The sequence below is a fragment of the Nerophis ophidion genome, linkage group LG02 (genome assembly GCF_033978795.1).
Source record: "Nerophis ophidion isolate RoL-2023_Sa linkage group LG02, RoL_Noph_v1.0, whole genome shotgun sequence".
Taxonomy (NCBI): Eukaryota; Metazoa; Chordata; class Actinopteri; order Syngnathiformes; family Syngnathidae; genus Nerophis; species Nerophis ophidion.
In genome coordinates, this window is record NC_084612.1 from 55,077,403 (window position 1) to 55,101,081 (window position 23,679).

The following is a 23,679-nucleotide window of genomic DNA, read 5'->3' on the forward strand; positions in this document are numbered from 1 at the left end:
CTCTCGAGAGGGATTGGACCCTCTTCCACTCTGGCGTTGCCGGCAGTGAGAGGCGACGGGCTGGGGTGGCAATTCTTGTTTCCCCCCGGCTCAAAGCCTGTACGTTGGAGTTCAACCCGGTGGACGAAAGGGTAGCCTCCCTCCGCCTTCGGGTGGGGGGGCGGGTCCTGACTGTTGTTTGTGCTTACGCACCAAACAGCAGTTCAGAGTACCCACCCTTTTTGGGTACACTCGAGGGAGTACTGGAAAGTGCTCCCCCGGGTGATTCCCTTGTCCTACTGGGAGACTTCAACGCTCACGTTGGCAACGACAGTGAAACCTGGAGAGGCGTGATTGGGAAGAATGGCCGCCCGGATCTGAACCCGAGTGGTGTTTTGTTATTGGACTTTTGTGCTCGTCACAGTTTGTCGATAACAAACACCATGTTCAAACATAAGGGTGTCCATATGTGCACTTGGCACCAGGACACCCTAGGCCGCAGTTCCATGATCGACTTTGTAGTTGTGTCATCGGATTTGCGGCCTCATGTTTTGGACACTCGGGTGAAGAGAGGGGCGGAGCTTTCTACCGATCACCACCTGGTGGTGAGTTGGCTGCGATGGTGGGGGAGGATGCCGGACAGACCTGGGAGGCCCAAACGCATTGTGAGGGTCTGCTGGGAACGTCTGGCAGAGTCTCCTGTCAGACAAAGTTTCAATTCCCACCTCCGGAAGAACTTTGAACATGTCACGAGGGAGGTGCTGGACATTGAGTCCGAGTGGACCATGTTCCGCACCTCTATTGTCGAGGCGGCAGATCGGAGCTGTGGCCGCAAGGTAGTTGGTGCCTGTCGGGGCGGAAATCCTAAAACCCCTTGGTGGACACCAGCGGTGAGGGATGCCGTCAAGCTGAAGAAGGAGTCCTATCGGGTCCTTTTGGCTCATAGGACTCCGGAGGCAGTGGACAGGTACCGACAGGCCAAGCGGTGTGCAGCTTCAGCGGTCGCGGAGGCAAAAACTCGGACATGGGAAGAGTTCGGGGAAGCCATGGAAAACGACTTCCGGACGGCTTCGAAGCGATTCTGGACCACCGTCCGCCGCCTCAGGAAGGGGAAGCAGTGCACTATCAACACCGTGTATGGTGCGGATGGTGTTCTGCTGACCTCGACTGCGGATGTTGTGGATAGGTGGAAGGAATACTTCGAAGACCTTCTCAATCCCACCAACACGTCTTCCTATGAGGAAGCAGTGCCTGGGGAATCTGTGGTGGACTCTCCTATTTCTGGGGCTGAGGTCGCTGAGGTAGTTAAAAAGCTCCTCGGTGGCAAGGCCCCAGGGGTGGACGAGATCCGCCCGGAGTTCCTTAAGGCTCTGGATGCTGTGGGGCTGTCTTGGTTGACAAGACTTTGCAGCATCGCGTGGACATCGGGGGCGGTACCTCTGGATTGGCAGACCGGGGTGGTGGTTCCTCTCTTTAAGAAGGGGGACCGGAGGGTGTGTTCCAACTATCGTGGGATCACACTCCTCAGCCTTCCCGGTAAGGTTTATTCAGGTGTACTGGAGAGGAGGCTACGTCGGATAGTCGAACCTCGGATTCAGGAGGAACAGTGTGGTTTTCGTCCTGGTCGTGGAACTGTGGACCAGCTCTATACTCTCGGCAGGGTTCTTGAGGGTGCATGGGAGTTTGCCCAACCAGTCTACATGTGCTTTGTGGACTTGGAGAAGGCATTCGACCGTGTCCCTAGGGAAGTCCTGTGGGGAGTGCTCAGAGAGTATGGGGTATCGGACTGTCTTATTGTGGCGGTCCGTTCCCTGTACGATCAGTGCCAGAGCTTGGTTCGCATTGCCGGCAGTAAGTCGAACACATTTCCAGTGAGGGTTGGACTCCGCCAAGGCTGTCCTTTGTCACCGATTCTGTTCATAACTTTTATGGACAGAATTTCTAGGCGCAGTCAAGGCGTTGAGGGGTTCCGGTTTGGTAACCGCAGGATTAGGTCTCTGCTTTTTGCAGATGATGTGGTCCTGATGGCTTCATCTGACCGGGATCTTCAGCTCTCGCTGGATCGGTTCGCAGCCGAGTGTGAAGCGACCGGAATGAGAATCAGCACCTCCAAATCCGAGTCCATGGTTCTCGCCCGGAAAAGGGTGGAGTGCCATCTCCGGGTTGGGGAGGAGACCCTGCCCCAAGTGGAGGAGTTCAAGTACCTAGGAGTCTTGTTCACGAGTGAGGGAAGAGTGGATCGTGAGATCGACAGGCGGATCGGTGCGGCGTCCTCAGTAATGCGGACGTTGTACCGATCCGTTGTGGTGAAGAAGGAGCTGAGCCGGAAGGCAAAGCTCTCAATTTACCGGTCGATCTACGTTCCCATCCTCACCTATGGTCATGAGCTTTGGGTCATGACCGAAAGGATAAGATCACGGGTACAAGCGGCCGAAATGAGTTTCCTCCGCCGTGTGGCGGGGCTCTCCCTTAGAGATAGGGTGAGAAGCTCTGCCATCCGGGAAGAACTCAAAGTAAAGCCGCTGCTCCTCCACATCGAGAGGAGCCAGATGAGGTGGTTCGGGCATCTGGTCAGGATGCCACCCGAACGCCTCCCTAGGGAGGTGTTTAGGGCACGTCCAACCGGTAGGAGGCCACGGGGAAGACCCAGGACACGTTGGGAAGACTATGTGTCCCGGCTGGCCTGGGAACGCCTCGGGATCCCCCGGGAAGAGCTAGACGAAGTGGCTGGGGAGAGGGAAGTCTGGGTTTCCCTGCTTAGGCTGTTGCCCCCGCGACCCGACCTCGGATAAGCGGAAGATGATGGATGGATGGATGGAGTGCAGTCTCCCTTTAATATCAGTGTATTTTTTACACAATCTCCCATTGCCTTATCTGCAGTCTATGCGATCAGCGCAGCTTGTAATAAGACACTTATTCTTGTCATTTGTGTTTAGGTGACGGCCGCTACTCTTTATTAGGACAACCTCTCCAGTACAGTCTGTGCCCTCCTAGCCTCATGCATGGCCAGTCTTCATACAGTTCCCATCAGGTCAGTAGACCCTCAACTTCCTGACCCTTTTTGTTAATACAATTGTTTTTCCTCTTCCATCAATCACTGTGATATTTCAATCATACTGCTGCGTGTGCAGGGCCACGGCGTGATGAAAATTGGTGCACGAGGGAAGAAGCAAACACTCAAATCTGCATCGACTGATCTTGGCACAACAGATGTTGGTGAGTTTGTTTGGTTTTATATTTTATAAAATAAGCATTAGCGTTGAGTTAATAGCATCACTTTGGGCTTATGTTACAAATCCTATTTTTCAACACTTGAAATGTCAAATATTCCACAAAAGTGTATTGTGCAAAATGTAGCCTTGATGCTGGAATTTAGACTTTTTAAAAGTACTTATAGTAATCCTTACTTTGTCTTGATAATGCAGCACAATTGTCAATGTCAACAAGTGTGAAATAATTCTAGTTACATATCACTGACACATACAAGTCTTCAAGAGTGTTTAATTAAGTATCCAGTAACGAACATGTCTGCATCATTCAACTTACTGTGGTAATTCATTTAAAGGGGTCATGTGATGATTTTTTTCTACATTTAAAACATTTTCTTGTAGTCTACATAACATGTAATGGTGGTCCTATGGTCAAAATTGTGCATAGACTATTTTTTACAGACCGTCTTCAAGCCACTTTGACAGCGTCTCCTCCCTGCCATCTTGTCATAGTTTATACCGCTTCCATGCCACGTCCAGTGTTTCCCTCAGCTTGCCAATAAAGTTGGGGCGTTGTGGGCGTGGTCAATATGACATCATCATACAATGTACACAACCGTCGATGATGCTAATATTGTCTATTAAAAAAAAAGTCTAAAATAATTGACTTATATTTAAAAGCAATCGGTGTTATTAGTAATTGGTATTAAAGGCCTACTGAAATGAGATTTTCTTATGTAAACGGGGATAGCAGGTCCATTCTATGTGTCATACTTGATCATTGGCGCCTTGCATGGCAGCTCCCTCCATCAGTGTGTGAATGTGTGTGTGAATGGGTAAATGTGGAAGTAGTGTCAAAGCGCTTTGAGTACCTTGAAGGTAGAAAAGCGCTATACAAGTACAACCCATTTATTCATTTATTTATTTATTTTGTGATATTGCCATATTTTTGCTGAAAGGACTTAGTAGAGAACATCGACAATAAAGTTTGCAACTTTTGGTCGCCAATAAAAAAAGCCTTGCCTGTACCGGAAGTAGCAGACGATGTGCGCGTGACGTCACCGGTGTGAGGGCTCCTCACATCCTCACATTGTTTATAATCATAGCCACCAGTAGCGAGAGCGATTCCGACCGAGAAAGCGAGGATTTCCCCATTAATTTGAGCGAGGATGAAAGATTCGTGGATGAGGAAAGTTAGAGTGAAGCACAAAAAAAAAAAAAAAAAAAAAGACGTTAGTGGGAGCGATTCAGATGCTATTAGACACATTTAATAGGGGATTTTCCAGAATTATCCTATCTGCTTATTGTGTTAATAGTGTTTTAGTGAGATTATAAAGTCATACTTGAAAGTCGGAGGGCTGCGGTGAACGCCAGTGTCTCCGAGAGAAGCCGAAGGGGGAGCCAATATCACAACTGCATTTTTTTCAGCTACAGGAGGAGGTCGCATAATCCGCTGAAGTCTCCGGTAAGAGCCGACTTAATATCACAATTGGTTGACATGTGGTAGAGAAACATGTTCGCTTGACCGCTCCATGTTAAAGCTTCACAACACCGGCTGTGTTTCGGTTGCTAAAGGCAGCTGCAATCCGCCGCTTTCCACCAACAGCATTGTTCTTTATAGTCTCCATTATTAATTGAACATATTGCAAAAGATTCAGCAACACAGATGTCCAAAATACTGTGTAATTATGCAATGAAAAGAGACGACTTAGCCGTGAGTGGTGCTGGACTGAAATGTCCGCTCCAACCAATAACGTCACAAGCACGCGTCATCATTCCGCTACGTTTTCAACGGGATACCTTGCGGGAAATTTAAAATTGCAATTTAGTAAACTAAACCGGCCGTATTGGCATGTGTTGCAATGTTAATATTTCATCATTGATTTATAAACTATCAGACTGCGTGGTCGGTGGTTGTGGGTTTCAGTAGGCCTTTAACATAATGTTTCGTATATTCTATCGTTTTGCTCGGTTTTTAGAATTATTGTTATTGTACAATGTAAAACAGGTTGTATACCTGTTCTTATATGTAGGGCAAGCTAATATTCAGCTATTCTCTAAACATGAATACAGTCTCCAATAACAGATGCAATATATAAGGATGCTGGAATTTAGAAAGGAAGTCACTTAAAAGTTAGTAAAATGAGCCATATCACCGTCCAAAACTGAATGAAATTTTTAAAAAAATATCAGGGCGATGTTTTATATTTCAAGAATGCTGATTGGATAGGTTGATTGACAACATTAAATGGTCCCTAGTGTGTGAATGTAAGTGTGAAAGTTGTCTGTCTATCTGTGTTAGCCATGCGATGAGGTGGCGACTTGTCCAGGGTGTCCTCCGCCCGAATGAAGCTAAGATAGGCTCCAGTGACCCCGAAAGGGACAAGCGGTAGAAAATAGATGGATGGTTGACTTGGACATTTTGCTGTCGATCAAAATGGGATTCAACCTCAGACAGATCATCCAATTATCATGTGGAAGCCTGGCGTCTTGGCCAGCTGAGGCTGAGCCCTCTTCTCATTCACTTCTTAAGATGCTCTACTTCCATGAGCGAGACGAAGCCAAGCATTTCTCCAATGACTGCGCAGCAGGTCTCTGGCATGTTAGCACAAGGCGAGTGAGGGAAGTCCGCAACTCAGGTCGGTAACTTCCCAACTAGTGCTGGGTTGGTCGGGCTGGAGTTCAAAGCGGGGCTGTGTTCGTGCCGTGGTTGGAAAAGCCCCCATGCCATCCGCTGGAGCCAAGGTTCGGGCGAAGTGACGGTGCCTCTGTCTTACCGCCGAAACTGCAGACAATCGGGTGCGTCTTGATTACGGTTAATCGTTTTTTGGTGGCCAAATTTTCGGTGCATTACTAATCTCTAGTGTGTAAATACTAGACTATAAAGCCATTCATATAATGTTCTACTTGAATTTGTTTTCACGTAAAATACTTACATTTTTAAGATTAACGGATTTTACTTTGACGCAGTGCTGCGCCACGATCACTTGTAGAGGAAACCCTGGAGTCTACTGTCCGATATAAGTTCTAACTATACAGTACTTTGAAATAGAAATGGCAACAGCGGAGGATGCATGTGCATGTACAAGCCAGTCTGCCTCACAACAAGAGGATATTGAAAAAGGAGCTTATTGACAACAGTGTGGACTACAATGGGGGACACACACAAAGCACCTTGGGTACATTTTTTCCATCCATCATCTTCTGCTTATCCCAGGCCGGGTCTCCCCAACATGCCGTGGGTTTTCCCCGCGGCCTCCTACTGGCCAGACGTGCCCTAACACCGCCGTAGGGTGGCGTCTTGGGGACAACCTGACCAGATGGCTTCACTTTGAGCTCCTCCCGAAAGACAGCGACTCTCAAAGGGAGAGCCCCACCACCCTGCCTATACCCGTGGGCTTGTCATTTCGGTCACAACCCAAAGCTCATGATCATAGGTGAGGATAGGAACGTAGATCGACTGGTAAATTGAGATATTTGCCCTCCGACTAAGCTCTTTCTTCACCACAAAGGATCGATGCATGGCCCGCATTACTGCAGATGCCGCACTCTTCCCTCACTTGTTCCACTAAACGTCTACCATGTATTGATAATCCACTGACGTCCCTAATGGGGAAAAAACGTCACAATTGGGTCAAATTCCAAACAGCTTGTTTGGTGGAAAGATGAAGAAAGGCAAGATTGTTTTGTAAATGTCTTCGCAATGCCTCCATGGTTTGATTTCTCATTTTTGGGACTTACCCAGAGCACAAATACACAAAAACATGTACTAAAAGGTAAGAAAAGTTGTTTTGCATAATAGGGTCCCTTTAATGAATAATTTTGACCACTGAATGTGGCCAAAACACAAATTAACACTCCACTTCAAAATCATAAATCTGCCATTAGGTTAGTGTATTCATACTTACTATTGTGATCTGACTCATTTCAGCTGATTTAACATTCCACACTACAAAATATTAAAAGTATATGAGTCCTGTTGAGATTGTATTGGATTAATATTGTAATATCGTTATTGTGATGGAAGTAAAACAAAAAATCGTTGCAGGACACCCTTCACCTTGGTGCTAGGGAAAGTTTAATTTTGATCATAAGTCCATCAATTAATCAATCAATGATTATCTATATAGCCCTAAATCACTAGTGTATCAATGGGCTGCACAAACCACAACACAAACCACAACAACATCCGCGGTAGAGCCCACATAAGGGCAAGAAATGAGAACTCTGACGCTAAGTGTTCATTTAGCTGCCCTGCAAAAAAAATTTTGAGGATTTTTGAAATAAAGGGAAGGTGAGACACCGGTCGGTAGTTTACCATGAGGTCAGGATCGAGGTTAGGTCTTTTAACCAAACATCCCGATGCCCTCTTTCTCATTTCGGGTGACTTTAATCATGTTTCTTTGGACTCTATTTTACCCACTTTCCACCAATATGTGCACTGTGCAACACAGGAAAATAAAACTCTGGACCTACTGTATGGTAATTCAAAAGATGCATACAGAGCCACTGCCCTCCACCCTTGGACGATCTGATCACAACCTGGTGCTTTTAACACCTCATTATGTTCCTGCTGTGAGGAGGCAGCCCATCTCAACAAAATCCGTGCAGATGAGGAACCAGGAGGCATGCATTGCCCTGCAGGACTGCTTTGAGTCTACAGACTGGGAAGTACTCGGTAAACCCCACGGGACAGATATCGACAGCATCACAGACTGCATCACAGATTACATCAATTTCTGTGAGGACTCCATCATCCCTACAAAAACTGTCCATTGCTACCCAAATAACAAGCCCTGGATCACCAGCCTGCTAAAGGTGCTGCTGAATAAAAAGAAGCTAGCCTTCAGATGCGGTGACCGGGACGAGTTGAGTAGGATACAGTGGCAGCTTAAAGTCCAGCTGCAAGAAGGGAAAGATGTCTACAGGAGGAAGCTAGAGGCTAAACTCCAGCAGAACAACATTCGTGATGTGTGGAAAGGCACGAAAGCCATCACAGACTTTAACAACAAAGCCAAACTGCTGGATGGAGGTGCAGACAGAGCTAACGAGCTGAATTTGTTCTTCAACAGATTTAGCAATGCACCCATTACTGGCCCACCCCCCACTACTCCTGTCTTCACACCTCCCCTGAACATCTCTACACAAACTCCTTCTCTGATAGCTGCCACTGCTGTTGCCCCCTCCCCCACTGAGAAAGCCAGCCCGGTGTGCCTGACACCAGGATACGTGAGACGACAGCTGGAGAGAGTCAATCCAGCCAAGTCAGTAGGCCCTGACCGAGTCAAGCCCTGGGTACTGAAGACTTGTGCTGCTCAGCTGACTGTGATCCTCCATTTCATCTTCAACCTGAGTCTGCAGCTAGAACGGATACCAGTGCTATGGAAAACATCCTGCATAGTGCCGGTGTCCAAGAAGCCCATCCCTTCGGGCTTGAACGACTTCAGACCTTTTGCCCTGACGTCCTAGGTCATTAAGGTCCTCGAAAGACTTCTACTGGAACAGCTGAGACCCCTGGGCTGTAGAGGCTCCTTCCCTGGATCCTCTACAGTTTGCATATCAGCCCCATGTAGGAGTGGATGATGCTGTTATCTACCTGCTGCATCGTGCTCACTCACCTGGATGGTGGGAAGGGCACTGTGAGGATCATGTTCTTTGATTTCTCCAGTGCCTTTAACACCCTTCAGCCAATTCTGATGAGTGACAAGTTGCTCAGGATGGGTGTCAGTTCATCCATTGTCTCCTGGATCACTGATTACTTGTCTGACAGGCCCCAGTTTGTGCAACTGGGGAGCTCCCTGTCAGATACCGTGGTCAGTGGTGTTGGTGCTCCACAGGGGACTGTCCTGTCTCCTTTCCTGTTCACCCTGTACACCTCAGACTTCCAGTACAGTTCCAGGTTCTGCCACCTGCAGAAATATTCTGACGACTCTGCGTGAAACCATTGATAGTATAGCACTGCTGAAGTTAAAAAAGGCTCCAGAGAGGGACAGGAATTGGAGTATAGGACATTGATTGCTGACTTTGTGGAGTGGTCTCAGGCGAACCATCTGGTCCTTAACGTGGACAAGACCAAGGAGCTGGTCATCGACTTCAGGAAGGGTATGACCCCGGTGGAGCCCATCAAGATCCAGGGCCGGGAGGTGGCAGTGGTAGGGCAATATAAGTACCTGGGAGTTCATTTGAACAGCAGACTGGACTGGAAGGACAACTGCAATGCTGTTTACAAGAAAGGAATGAGCAGACTCTTTTTCCTGAGGAAGCTTAGGTCCTTTAATGTGTGCAGTAAGCTGTTGGAGATCTTCTATCAGTCTGTTGTGGCCAGTGCCCTTCACTTCGCTGTGGTTTGTTGGGGGAGCAGCACCAGCAAAATGGACTCAAACCGGATTGATAAACTGATCCGGAAAGCCGGCCAAACTATTGGCTCGCAGTTGGAGGCGTTTGTATCAGTGAGGGACAAGAGGACACTGGACAAACTGCTGGCCATCATGGACAATCCTTCCCACCCACTCCACCAGACAATTGAGGGACAGCGGAGTTCATACCCCAACAGGCTCCTTCAGCTTCCTTCCCGCACTGTGCGATTCAAGAACTCCTTCATTCCACACTCCATCCAGTTGTATAATCACTCCCCATACGGCAATAGATAATATCCATCTATTACCTGACATTTTCTATGTCAGCTACTTCTCTTTGTTTTTAATGTCTATATTCTTTTTTCTGCTGGACTTACTCTCTTTTTTTATGCTGTGGCTGCCAAATATACTGTGATAGTGTACATAGCAATTGGTATATATTGTATATATGTTATAGACATATTATATCTGTATATATAATATACTGTACACATATTAAGCATATATTGTATATATTCGCAGATATGTTATATTTTACATTGCTATACCTAGTCTATTTATACCTGCATTGTCCTTTCCATCCTTACACTTTCCATCATTGTAACTAAGCTACTGTGTTGAACAATTTCCCTTGTGGATCATTAAAGTTTGTCTAAGTCTAAGGAGAGGATAAATAACCGCTTTTTTGAATGCTAGGGGAACAGTGTCAGAGGAAAGTGATCATTTTTTAATATTTCGCACTGATGGACCTAATAATACAAGGAGCTCCTTGATAAGTTTCCCAGGAAGTGGGTCAAGTAGACATGTTGTTTGTTTTATTCCATTTACATGTTGTAACAATTTTTCTATTGTTATTTCGTCAAAACGAGAGAAAGTATTTTGGAGGGCAGTATCTGCCGTATATACAGTCAGATCTGTGTTAATAGAACCCAGTTGTAGCTGGGACGCATTGTCTTTAATCTCCTTTCTAATAACTTTAATTTTCTTATTAAAGAATTTCATAAAGTCATGTGCTGAGTGGGTGGAGCTACTGGAAGGAGTCCCTTGTTGGGTTAGCGATGCCACCGTACTAAACAAAAATTTAGGATCGTTTTTAATAAGGTGGATGAGATTTTAGTAATATTTAGCTTTAGCTTAGGTAAGCATGCATTTACAAGTTATTAAACTATCACTCCATTCTTGATGGTGCACCTCAAGTTTAGTTGTGCGCCATTTGCGTTCCAGCTTTCTACATGATCATTTCTGAGCTCTAGTTTCTTCTGTAAACCTTTGGGTACGCCTTTTTGGAGCCTTTTTTAACTTCAGCAGTGCTATACTATCAATGGTTTCGCGCAGGGCGTCGTTAAAGTTGTTAGTAAGCTAATCAATAGAGTTCACATAATTTGGGAACGGTGCCATTACCGAGGGCAGTAGGCCAGCAAGGGTTGTCGTTGTGGCATCATTAATGTTGCGGCTGCTATAGCAGTTATTATTATTATTATTATTAACTTGCCGAACATGAGTCTGAACCTCGAATTTTATTAGGTAATGATCGGACATTACTTTAGTATATGGGAGTATCATAACTTTGGAAACGGTGATACTCCTGACAAGCACTAGGTCTATCGTATTACCGTTGCGATGCATGGGTTCATTTATTATTTGTGTAAGAACACAGCTATCAACTATAGTCTGGTGCGCCACGCACGGTGGGTCTGATGGGGTATTCATATGGCTATTAAAGTCCACCATTATAATTATATTATCGGCGTGCGTCACTAGATCAGCAACAAACTCTGAGAATTCATTGATAAAGTCCGAATAGGGCCCTGGGGGGCGGTAGATAACAGCCAAGTATCGAGGCAGCAGTGTGACAGACTTCATAGTAAGCACCTCAAACGATTTATATTTATTATTTATGTTAGGACTAAGGTTAAAGTTTTTGTTGTATATTAGTGTGACCCCCCCCACCCCTTTTAAGGGGACGGGCAGTATGCGCATTCGTATAGTTAGGAGGAGATGCCTCATTTAGTGCAAAAAAGTCAGCTTGTTTAAGCCAGGTTTCGCTGAGACCGATGACGTTAAGATTGTTGTCTAATGACCTCATTAACTAATAACGTTTTTGGGAGACAATGATCTTATGTTTAAAAAGCCTATATTATAGGTAGTGGGCTGTTTTAAGGAGTTTTTGATCAAATTATCCGTAGTAGCAATATTAATAATGTTGCGTTTATTATGCATAGAGCACTTAAAATAATTACGACCATATCTACGAATTGATATGACGGGAATTTTCCGATTGTTTGCTTGGTGCAAATACAGCAGTTAACCTATCAATGTAAATCGTATTCTTTATAGTCTTTAAAAAGTCTTAAATTTGACCTGTCAAAGCCTGCAGAGACCTGTTTTGCCTTAACTTGCAAATCCATGCTGGGATACTAGAGAGCTACCTCAGGCTCCGATCTTTGAAGAAAGATGTGTTGAGGCCTCTTTTACATGTTTGCAAAAAAAAACATTGACTCTTTTTTTTATTTTTTTAAGGATCAGAGTGTTTCTCAGACACCGTGATTGGTAACACTAAATGGTCCCTAGTGTGTGAATGTTGTCGGTCTTTGTTGGCCCTGTGATGAGGTGGCGACTGGTCCAGGGTGTACTCCGCCTACCGCCTGAATACAGCTGGGATAGGCTCCACCATCCCCGCAACCCCAAGAGGGACATGGGGTAGAAAATGGATGGATGGTTGTGACCTCCAGATACTACTACTCATAGAATATAATTAATATTGCAACCTAAGTAATATTGAAACATTGATTTAATAATTTGTAATCTTTTAAAGTGATAGCAGAATGTTAAAAAGGTTGTATTATGCAAAACCAACTTTTCTTAGCTGATGTACCTTTTAGTTATTATGTATTTTGCATCCACATAAGTCCCAAAAGTGTGAAATCAAACCATGGAGTCATGGCAGATATATTTAAAAAACAATCTTGCCCTCTTCCAAACATGCTCCAAGCAAGTCGTTTTACACTTAAGTGATGTATTTTTTCTTAGTTACGTCAGTGGATATCTCCAAATATGTTAGTTAGAGCTTTACCTGCAGAGCTTTGCTCCAGTCGGCCATTTTTATCCAGTTTGTAATTCGTAAATTCCCTCTTTTTTCTGTATTGCTGTGAGGCAGATTGGCTCGCACATGCACATGCATCCTAAAATCCTGCATTGTTGCCATTTGTAATATAAAGTAGCGTATAGTTCTAACGAGAGATGGATACTGAATTGGATACTTTTATATGCACCAAATGAATTCCGTCAGTACTACCGGTTATCAATTCATGTAAAATCAAATAATGCCATTTTTCAATACCACACTGTTGCAGACGAGTCACGTACGGATGCAGACGAGTCACGTACGGATGCAGACGAGTCACGTACGGATGCAGACGAGTCACGTACGGATGCAGACGAGTCACGTACGGATGCAGACGAGTCACGTACGGATGCAGACGAGTCACGTACGGATGCAGACGAGTCACGTACTGTTGCAGACGAGTCACGTACTGTTGCAGACGAGTCACGTACTGTTGCAGACGAGTCACGTACTGTTGCAGACGAGTCACGTACTGTTGCAGACTAGTGACGTACGGCTGCGGACTGAACACCGGCTCCAAAACAATCACCAAAGCAGCACCCGGGCAGACTCAGCCAAACTCCCATCAAGTAATGCTGCAATTTTCAACACCTACAAAGCAATTATGCTTGGCAGAAAACGTTCGATCGTAAAGGAAGGCTCCACTTTTTGAAAATATGCTAGCTTGATTCTAATTTCCATTGGGTTTTCCATTGACAGGTTACTATAAGCATTTGCATTGCAATTTCAACACCTCCAAATTTAGTAATGAAAACTACAACTATGATGAATGTTATAACCAAACAGCTGGTGTGTAATAAGCACAATACTTACAATATAAACACGTTGTAGGGTGCAACATAACACATTTGGCTTCCTACAAAAATGTACTTTGCACTAGTACTACTTAGACAACATACTATACATACCATATTCTGTCTTGCCATCTAACGCAGGATTTTTCAACCTTTTATGAGCCAACAGACATTTTTTTCATTGAAAAAATCCCGAGGCACATCATTAGCAGAAAACATAAAAAAAAGAAACTCAGCAGCCGATATTAACAATAAAAAGTTGTTCTTGTTGGGTATGAATTCAAACCATAACCAAGCATGCATCATTATAGCTCTTGTTTCAAAGTAGGTGTACTGTCATGACCTGTCACATAACACCCTGACTTATTTGGACTTTTTTGCTGTTTTCCTGTGTGTAGTGCTTTAGTTCTTGTCTTGCACTCCTATGTTGTTGATTGTCATGTACGGATGTACTTTGTGGACGCCGTCTACTACTCCACACGCTGTAAGTCTTTGCTGTCGTCCAGCATTATGTTTTTGTTTACTTTGTAGCCAGTTCAGTTTTAATTTCGTTTTGCATCGCCATCCCTAAGCTTCAATGTCTTTTGTTTATTTTTGGTTTAAGCATTAGATTCCTTTTTACATGCACGCTGCCTCCCGCTGTCGTCTGCATATTGTGATAACGACAAACCATATTCCCAACATCTACGTGCCAGAAACCTAATGGGTGCAGGTTCGCTCCCCGCCTTTTGACATCCAAATCGCTGCCGTTGTGTCCTTGGGCAGGAAACTTCACCCTCGCCCCCGGTGCTGCTCACACTGGTGAATGAATGATGAATAATGATAGGTGGTGGTAGGAGGGGCCGTAGGCGCAAACTGGCAGCTTCACTTCCGTCAGTCTACCCCAGGGCAGCTGTGGCTACAAACGTAGCTTACTACCACCAGGTGTGAATGAATGATGGGTTCCCACTTCTCTGTGAGCGCTTTGAATACCTAAAAATAAAGCGCAATAAAAAATCGAATCCATTATTATTATTATTAACTAGCCACCTGCTGCCATCTACTGATATGAAAGAATATTACAAGGTTACTCTGCCGCGCCCTAGCCAGCACAGACACTCAACAACGGCACATTTAAGGATTATTATTACCGGTACTTTTTTTTTTTAACCCAATTAGGTAAAATTAGATAATCTCCCACGGCACACCAGACAATATCTCACAGTACACAAGTGTGCCGCGGCACAGTGGTTGAAAAACACTGATCTCACGACCTGGAAGTGCAACTGTATTGCATATGGAGACTCAAACGGTCTGAAATACAACTGGACAGCACAGTTATCATAAGAAGCTGATTTTAAATGTTATATGAAAACATTACACTTTATCCATCCACACATTCATCTTCTTCCTCTTATGAGGTCGGGTCGCAGGGGCAGATGCCTAATCAGGGAAGCCCAGACTTCCATCTCCCAAGCCACTTCGTCCAGCTCCTGGCGAGGTATTCTGAGGCGTTCCCAGGACAAATGGGAGACATAGTCTCCCCCCTCAACGTGTTCTGGGTCTTCTGCGTGGCCTCCGACTGGTCGGATGTGCCCTAAACACCTCCCCAGGGAGGCGTTTGAAGGACATCCTGAGCAGTTGCCCCAACCACCTCATCTGGCTCCTCTCTATGCGGAGGAGCACGACTTTACTCTGAGCTCCTAAATTACTCATTCCCGGGCGGGGCCACCGCTGCTGCCCACTGCTCCCCTCATCTCCGAGGGGGTGAGGATGATGGGTCAAATGCAGAGGATAATCTCATCACACCAAGTGTGTGTGTGACAGTCATCTGTACTTTAACTTGTTTAACTTTTAAAAAATATTATATCCAGCAAAGGGCTTCACGGTGGCAGAGGGGTTAGTGGTCTGCCTCACAATACGAAGTTTTTGAGTGGTCCGGGTTCAATCCCGGGCTCGGGATCTTTCTGTGTGGAGTTTGCATGTCCTCCCCGTGAATGTGTGGGTTCCCTCCGGGTACTCCGGCTTTCTCCCACTTCCAAAGACATGCACCTGGGGATAGGTTGATTGGCAACACTAAATTGGCCCTAGTGTGTGAATGTGAGTGTGAATGTTGTCTGTTTAACTGTGTTGGCCCTGCGATAAGGTGGCGACTTGTCCACGGTGTACGACGCCTTCCACCCGATTGTAGTTGAGATAGGCACCAGCAACCCCAAAGGGAATAAGCGGTAGAAAATGGATGGATGGATGGATGGATGGATATCTATCCAGCAAATCTGGTCATTTTCTGCGGTACTAACCAGACCAAAACCAACTTTGTCATCTGTCATATCAACAGCAGCCGCTCGCTCTTTCTCACTTGCCAACACACGCACACATGGCACTTAGCCACTTTGCAGAAAGTCACCAGTACAGGCCAAAAGTTTGGACACACCTCCTCATTCAATGTGTTTTCTTTATTTTCATGACTATTTACATTGTAGATTGTCACATCAAAACTATGAAAGAACACGTGGAGTTATGTACGTAACAAAAAAGGTTAAAATAACTGAAAACATGTTTTATATTCAAAATAGCCACCATTTGCTCTGATTACTGCTTTGCACACTCTTGGCATTCTCTCCATGAGTTTCAAGAGGTAGTCACCTGAAATGGTTTTCACTTACCAGGTGTCATTGTTTTGATGTGACCATCTACAATGTGAATAGTCATGTAAATAAAGAAAACACATTGATTGAGAAGGCGTGTCCAAACTCTTGGCCTGTATTATATTTGAATTCAGTAAGAATGTTCTAGGAGCCGGATGGAAACTTTTAGGGGGGCTAATTGTGGCAGTGAAGGGTCAACCCTGCTAACGTGTCTGTTCAACTGTCTGTTCAACCTTCCTCCTTGTCTTAGTGGTGAGTCGAGTACTTGAAGTAACGGACCTGCCAGAAGGTATTTCACGTCCAGAAGCTGAAAAACTCTTCAACCAGCTGTCCATGTGCGGCGCCAGGATCCAGTGGCTGAAGGACCCTCAGGGAGGGAGAGCGGTAGGCTGCGGACCCTCGGGGTCGGGCGGCGCCATGACCTGCATGGGAGCAGTGAAGGGTGAGGACCCTGCTCACCTGTACACAGTGGTGGCCGTGTTCCCCAGCACCATGGCCGCCCAGAGTGCTTCCTTCAAACTGAACAACAGTGCAGCTAGCCTCTTCAAACTGAGGGCGGCCAAAAAGAACTACGACCTGCGTGTGCTGGAGAGAGCAAGCTCTCAGTGAGACTCTCATGCCTGTCTTGGTGTACAATTATAAAGAAAGAAAAAAAACGTGTCAAATGTATAAAAGGGAAGAAAGTGTGACTCATGAGGTGGTCGGTGTTTGCTTTCAATATTCTTTAGTCCTTTGTTTTTAATTGTTTTGTATTCATATAGCAGAAGAGCACACAAGCATGTGGTTTCACCTGAAGTGTGTGCTGCCAGCATATTGAAACAAACACGTACAGGTAAAAACCACGCACACACTCACTCACACACACACACACACACACACACACACACACAGGCAACAGGGTGACGTAGCACATAAACAAGCCAAAACACACACTGGACAGTCCACCTCAATGAAAACTTTTCTTCTTCCTCACTTTCTTTTCTTCCAGCGCTGACCATCCTGCCATGTGGCATATTTATACATTTTGGTACGTCTTTCATGCTGTTCCTCTCCTGCACTCTTGTTTGCCTTACTGCTGTTGTGGGCTTCTGTATTGCGCTGTTCTTCTTTGGGGGAGGCAGGGACCTCAATATATTTATATAAGTGATGTAAGGAATAAAGAAATCTATATATTCAGTGATATTTTTTTGTTCTCTCTTCCTCCCCGAGTGAAAATTTTGGCCTTTTTGTTTGTCCTTTTCTCCTTTCCTCTTCATCCCTCAGCCTCACTTTTGTCCTTTCCTGCAACTTCCCTCCACTGTGTTGGCTTTTTTCTGTTGACAGCTGTGCAGAAAGTTTCAGAAAATGTAGTTGAAGTGCACAATGATTGCATATGTCTACTGTAAATTTTATTTAATCTGTTAATTTTTGGTTTGTTTTTAAAAATACAAAAGTTGACAAAAGCAATGAAAACTGTTGTTTGATTAGTTTCCGCCTGCTGCTTTTCTTTGCAGGCTGTTGACACAGCATAGAGATGCTGGAACCTCCTAGAGAAGCACCGCTACCTCACAGTACCAATGTAGTGGCTAAAAAAGGGTAACACACTGCACATGTTGACCTCCTGGAAGTGTGGTTATTTGAAGTGTGCAGAAAGTATTAAAAAAAATGTAGTAGAAGTGCACAACGTTTGCATATTTTTACTGCAAATTTGATTGATTTTATTTCATTTATTGATGTGGAAGGTGGCTGTTCCATGGGCCTCATGTATTAAAGGCCTACTGAAACCCACTACTACCCACCACGCAGTCTGATTGTTTATATATCAATGATGAAATATTAACATTGCAACACATGCCAATACAGCTTTTTTAGTTTACTAAATTACAATTTTAAATTTCCCGGGAGTTTTGTCTTGGAAACGTGTAATTATGACGTGTACGCAAGACGTCACGCGTTTTCAGGAAGTATGAGCGCTACGCACAAACACAGCTAAATGTCGTCTGCTTTAATGGCATAATTACACAGTATTTTGGAGATCTGTGTTGCTGAATCTTTTGCAATTTGTTAAATTAATATTGTAGAAGTCACAGTAGAAAGATGGAGTTGGGAAGCTTTAGCCTTTAGCCACACAAACACACGGTGATTCCTTGTTTAATATTCCTGGAGGTGAATATTTAGTATGGATCAGAGCGCGGTCAAGCGAACATGGATCCCTACCAAATGTCAACCAGCAGATTTCGGTGAGAAAATTGTGGTTAAAATGTCGCTTCTTACCGGAGAAGAGAAGCTTGGGCCGTCCATGGCTGCCGTCGACTCCCTTGAGACATTGGCGTTAACACACCCCTCCAACTATCAGGTAATATTAAACTCACTAAAACACTAGCAACACAATAGAAAGATAAGGGATTTCCCAGAATTATCCTAGTTAATGTGTTTAAAAACATCAGAATCCGTCCCAATGCAATCGCGTTTTTTTTTTTAACTTTTTTTTTTTTCTACTCCTCAAACACGAATCGTTCAACCTCACTCAAATTAATGGGAAAATTGTCGTTTTCTCGGTCCGAATAGCACTCTTTGTTGGAGGCTCCCATTAAAAACAATGTGAATATGTGAGGAGACCCCACACTTGCGACGTCATCGTCTGCGACTTCCGGTAGAGGCAGGGCCTTTCTCTTAACACCGACAGTTGAAAACTTTTTCGTGGACGTTCTCTACTAAATCCTTTCAGCAAAAATATGGCAATATTGCTAAATGTTCAAGTAGACACATAGAATGGACTTGCTATCCCCGTTTGAATAAGAACATCTCATTTCAGTAGGCCTTTAAGCTTTGTGTATGCACAAATACTTACAATACTTCATTTATCATGGCAGAGATGAGACGTATCAAGAGCGAAATGTGCGCTGACTCACGCTTATGTGGTGCTGAATGTAAAAAAATTAAATCACTTTTTTAGCAGATATACTTTATTTCATACGGTTAGCTCACTTTACCTACATTTAACTCACTTTTCTCACATTTAAGTTTAAATCAAATGTTTACTCTTCATGTTAAATCTAAACCTAAACATTAAACATACACTATGTTGACAAAAGTATTTGGCACTTGCCTTTATTCACGCATGAACTTGAACTGCCATCCCATGTTGTTGTCCAAAATGTTTTGGTGTCCTGGAAAATTCAAAGTTGGTGGCCAAGCCCAACTCCTGAAAAAAAACCCCACACCATAAGTCCTCCTACACCAAATTTCACACTCGGCACAATGCAGTCCGAAATGTAGCGTTCCCCTTGCAACCTCCAAACCCAGACTCGTCCATCAGATTGCCAGATACAAAAGTGTGATACATAACTCCAGAAAATGCGTCTCCACTGCTCTAGAGTCCAGTGGCAACATGCTTTACACCACTGCATCCCACACTTTGCATTGGACTTGGTGATGTATGCCTTAGATTCAGCTGCTCGGCCATGGGAACCCATTCCATGAAGCGCTCTGCGTACTGTACGTGGGCTATTTGGAAGGTCACATGAAGTTTGGAGCTCCGTAGCAACTGACTGTGCAAAAAGTCTTTGCACTATGCGCTTCAGCATCCGCTGACCCCTCTCTGTCAGTTTACGTGGCCTACCACTTGGTGGCTGAGTTGCTGTTGTTCCCAAACGCTTCACTTTTCTTATAATAAAGTTGACTTTGGAATATTTAGGAGTGAATAATTTTTATGGCTGGATATGTTGCACAGCTGGCATCCTTTGACAGTTCCTCGCTGGAAATCACTGAGAGCGGCTCATTCCTTCACAAATGTTTGTAGAAACAGTTTCCATGCCTAAGTGCTTGATTTTATACACCAAGTGATTAGGGCACCTGATTCTCATCATTTGGTTGGTTGGCCAGATACTTTTGGCAATATAGTGTAAGTGCTAAATATAAATGTAAATATTAAATGTAAATCTTGAATCAACGTAAATGTTTAATGTAAGTGCTAAATATGAATGTAATTCATTTTTAATCTAGAATCAACCTAAATGTTAAATATAACTGCTAAATATGAATGTAACTAATTTTAAATCTTATATCAGCCTAGATGTTAGCGCTAAAACTCTCGCCAAGTGTAAAAATTAAGTATTTAGAAAATGCCAATTTGAGGCCTCTTACATTCAAAGCACATCCTTGCCTCTTAGTGCACGACACGCCTACACCTTTCTTACTGTGGAAGAAGGAAACAGACAGATCAATAAAAATATAATGCCAATGAAGTTGGATATTATAAATGTTAGCTCCTTAAATAGTTTTGGCGTAAACTTACCCCTTATTGGTCACAATAAATGAGGAGCAATTGGTACAATGAATGATTTCAATCTGGCAGCCTCCCAGAAACACTTAACCAGGCGTCAATTCCTTGAAAAAAACAAAAACAACTAAGATCCCTCTTTGTGCACTTTGTAACGTTCTATTAGCCTGTTGAATGTGGATTTTAAAAGAGTCTAAACTGTTCGCTTTACATCTTGACACTCTTCTCCCTTCTATTATCAGTGCAGATCAAACCGGGTTCATCCCTAATAGGCACTCCTTTTGTAATTAACGTCTCTTCAGTATCTTATACAGTGGGATGCTTCAAACACCCACGAGGCAGTGATATCACTGCATTTTTTTAAAAACATTTAATTGGGCTCTTGACACATTCATTCCAGAAATACAATTAAACACTTGTCATGTTACCTTCTCCTCATTTAATGTGTTTTCTTTATTTTCATGAGTATTTACATTATAGATTGTCACATCAAAACTATGAATGAACACATTTGGAGTTATGTACTTAACAAAAAAAGGTGAAATAACTGAAAAAATGTTTTATGTTCTAGTGTTAAATATGGGTGAATAAACACGACGTCTATTCTGGTTCACAACTTTTAATCAACTGCAGCACAGAGGAAAAACCGGAAACACTTTTTCCTTCCCGCCAATCCACACTGCGCATGCGTTAACTCCGTATCCCACCCATAAACACTGCGCATGCGTTAACCCAGTATATGGAGAAACATGTTAACAATCTCCCTATCTTTTATATAAAAAATAAATAAATAGCACATGTTTCTTAAGAACAAATACATGTCTTTTTAAACAACTGAAACAATACAATCAACTTAGGTAAGAACCCATTTTCCTTCACTCAATGCTTTCAAAAGCATCAAGGGTGATGCCCCCTTTTTCGTAAGACAGTCAGCCAGTTGAGCTTTTGTTGCTGACCAAAGTACCTTTTGTATTTTTTTGTTGTGAATAAGTTCTTTGATGCCACTTATATCTAACCAAAGCCTTTTCTCTGTTACCTGTTTTGTTGATCGAAGAGCATCATAGAGAGAATGATTATCAGTCACACAAACTAACGCTGGAGCATTTAGACCAGCGGTGCCAGTAGTGAGCTCAGAATAAAGGGTGGCAAGAAACACTGCATTGTCTATTCCATCCGACATGGCCAGAGTTTCTCCGGCAAGGGTGCTTCGCACCACACGTCGAATTCTCTTGGACTGCCAGAAAAGTGGGGAGAATTTACCTCCTTTTCCCATTAGGGTGATCAACATGCCCCCTTGTGTACCTCCATCAGGAAGATTTCCTAATGAAGCATCGCTGAATACAGTTAGGTTTAAGGCAGTATCATTTCCCAAATGTTGAAATTTTAAAGTCACTTTTTCAGCTTTAAGTTTACGAACTAACTTACTAGCATTGTGAATTGATTGCACAGTCGCATTCTTTAGACTAGATGCCAGACAACAAGAATCAAACATTACGTCACGTCTTGTCTGTTTTGCAACCCAGAGTATCTGTCCTATTTTTGATCTGAGTTGTTCTTTTTCTGTTTCATTAAGAGGAGCATCTCTTTCTAGAGCACGGACTGGCTGTAAGTGAATGGGGTGCAGACTTTCAATATAGCTGTGCTGATGCAACTGTACAGAATCATTAACAGTTTCAATATCCATTCCCAAATAGCAGAAATTGTCATGTTCCTCACGTCCCACTTGGAACTCAGACTTCAGTTTAGGGATCACATTTTCTGAAAAATTTGATGAGCCTGCCCACATAAAATCATCTACATGACATGCGAGTACACCTGTCACTGTGTTTTCATCATCCAGCCAATAAAATACTGCTGGGTCTACCTGTGACACTTTACCGCCTGTGCTCAGCATGATTTCCTTCACCTTGTTGTACCAGTAGAGAGATGCATCAGCAAGCCCATACACACACTTCTTTAGTTTCCAAATAACCCCCTTACAGTTAGCTTCTGGAGGAGGGTTGACATAAATGTCTCTCGACAACTCCATACCCTGTAAAAAGGCAGACTTAATGTCCATGGAATGGACTTTCCAATGATTTTGACAAATGATACTTAGCAATAGCCTTAGAGATTCAGAAGCACAGGTTGGTGAATCTTTTTGTAGATTTTTTAAATTAAGTTCTTCAAACCCCCTTGCTACAAGTCTGGCTTTGGGTACAATACCAGTGTCACTTTCTTTGAGACTACAGACCCACCTAGTGGAGATACACTTTTGTCCTGTATTTTCAGTCTCTTCAAAAACATTATTGCTTTTCCAGCTTTCTATCTCTGCCTGTTTGGCGCATCAAATGATATGTCTTTTGTTATGAGTACATCAGCCTCCCCGACAGCTGACTCAGTGTTAAGATGCTGTACACACGACATGTCAACAGCCTCTTTTAGTCCAGTACTGCCATCAGGTCAATATGCTGCACATTATACCAGTTTTTATAGTTTCCTGTTGCTTTACCTGCTCTACTGAGTACTTTAGCCCTACATGTTACACTTGTATCTCTTTTCACGTAAGTTACAATATGTCCTGTTTTTAACTTCACATTAGAAGCAGGGAGAAGATTATCACAGGCACTGTGATTCATTTGAGGTGCATCACTTTGAATTACACCTTCACTTGTGTTTCCCTCTCTATCACTGTCATGTTCACTTTCACTGTCTGTGTTTTTTTCATTATCTGAGCTACATGATGGTATGTGTAAAGCATCTGTGTCACTATGTTCTCTTCATGTTTTTCACATCCTGTTTCAGTGTGAACTTTACTTTGTGTAATTTCCTTGTCTTTAATCTGTGTGCACCTTATTAAGTCGTGAATGATGAACTCTAACTAGAATACCTCCATGTCTTACAAACACAACAGCTCCATCTTGACCAATCACCACTCCTGGTCCCTTCCACTCTGCACTATCTCCTCGTTTATAGTAAACCTTTTCTCCTGTCTCATATTTTTCATCTGTGTGTCTAAGCTGTTTTCTTAATGCCCTTCTTATCCTCTCTGAACATTCAACTTCAGTAAAAGCCTTCCTTGAGGCATGCAAAGCTGATATGTGTTCTCCTACTCTTGTGCTCACTGTAGTGCCCTCTAGTGCAGGTAGCTCATTTACCAATACATTGGGAAGATTAGGATTTTGACCAAATACCAGTTGATGTGGACTATAACCATGTACACTGTGCATGCAGTTCTTAGCCATTAAGGCCCAGTCCAAGGCAGTACTCCAGTCACAATCTTTTTCGTGTTTAACTTTCTGGATGATGTTCGTGAGTGTCTGATTATGACGTTCCAACAGTCCGTTGCT

The 23,679-nt window shown here is 43.7% G+C and overlaps 1 protein-coding gene across 17 annotated transcripts in view; it reads left to right on the forward strand.

Moving 5' to 3' along the window:
* Nucleotides 1-17,541, forward strand: part of LOC133542506 (R3H domain-containing protein 2) — a 173,661-nt gene extending 156,120 nt beyond the window's left edge. For all 17 annotated transcript variants that reach the window (XM_061886724.1, XM_061886764.1, XM_061886716.1 and 14 more), the window contains 3 exons: nucleotides 2,916-3,010; nucleotides 3,111-3,195; nucleotides 16,340-17,541. In XM_061886724.1, the coding sequence (XP_061742708.1) occupies nucleotides 2,916-3,010; nucleotides 3,111-3,195; nucleotides 16,340-16,698 (539 nt within the window). In that variant the 3' untranslated portion in view covers nucleotides 16,699-17,541. The remainder of the gene's footprint in view (nucleotides 1-2,915; nucleotides 3,011-3,110; nucleotides 3,196-16,339) is intronic.
* The last annotated feature ends 6,138 nt before the right edge of the window (nucleotides 17,542-23,679 follow it).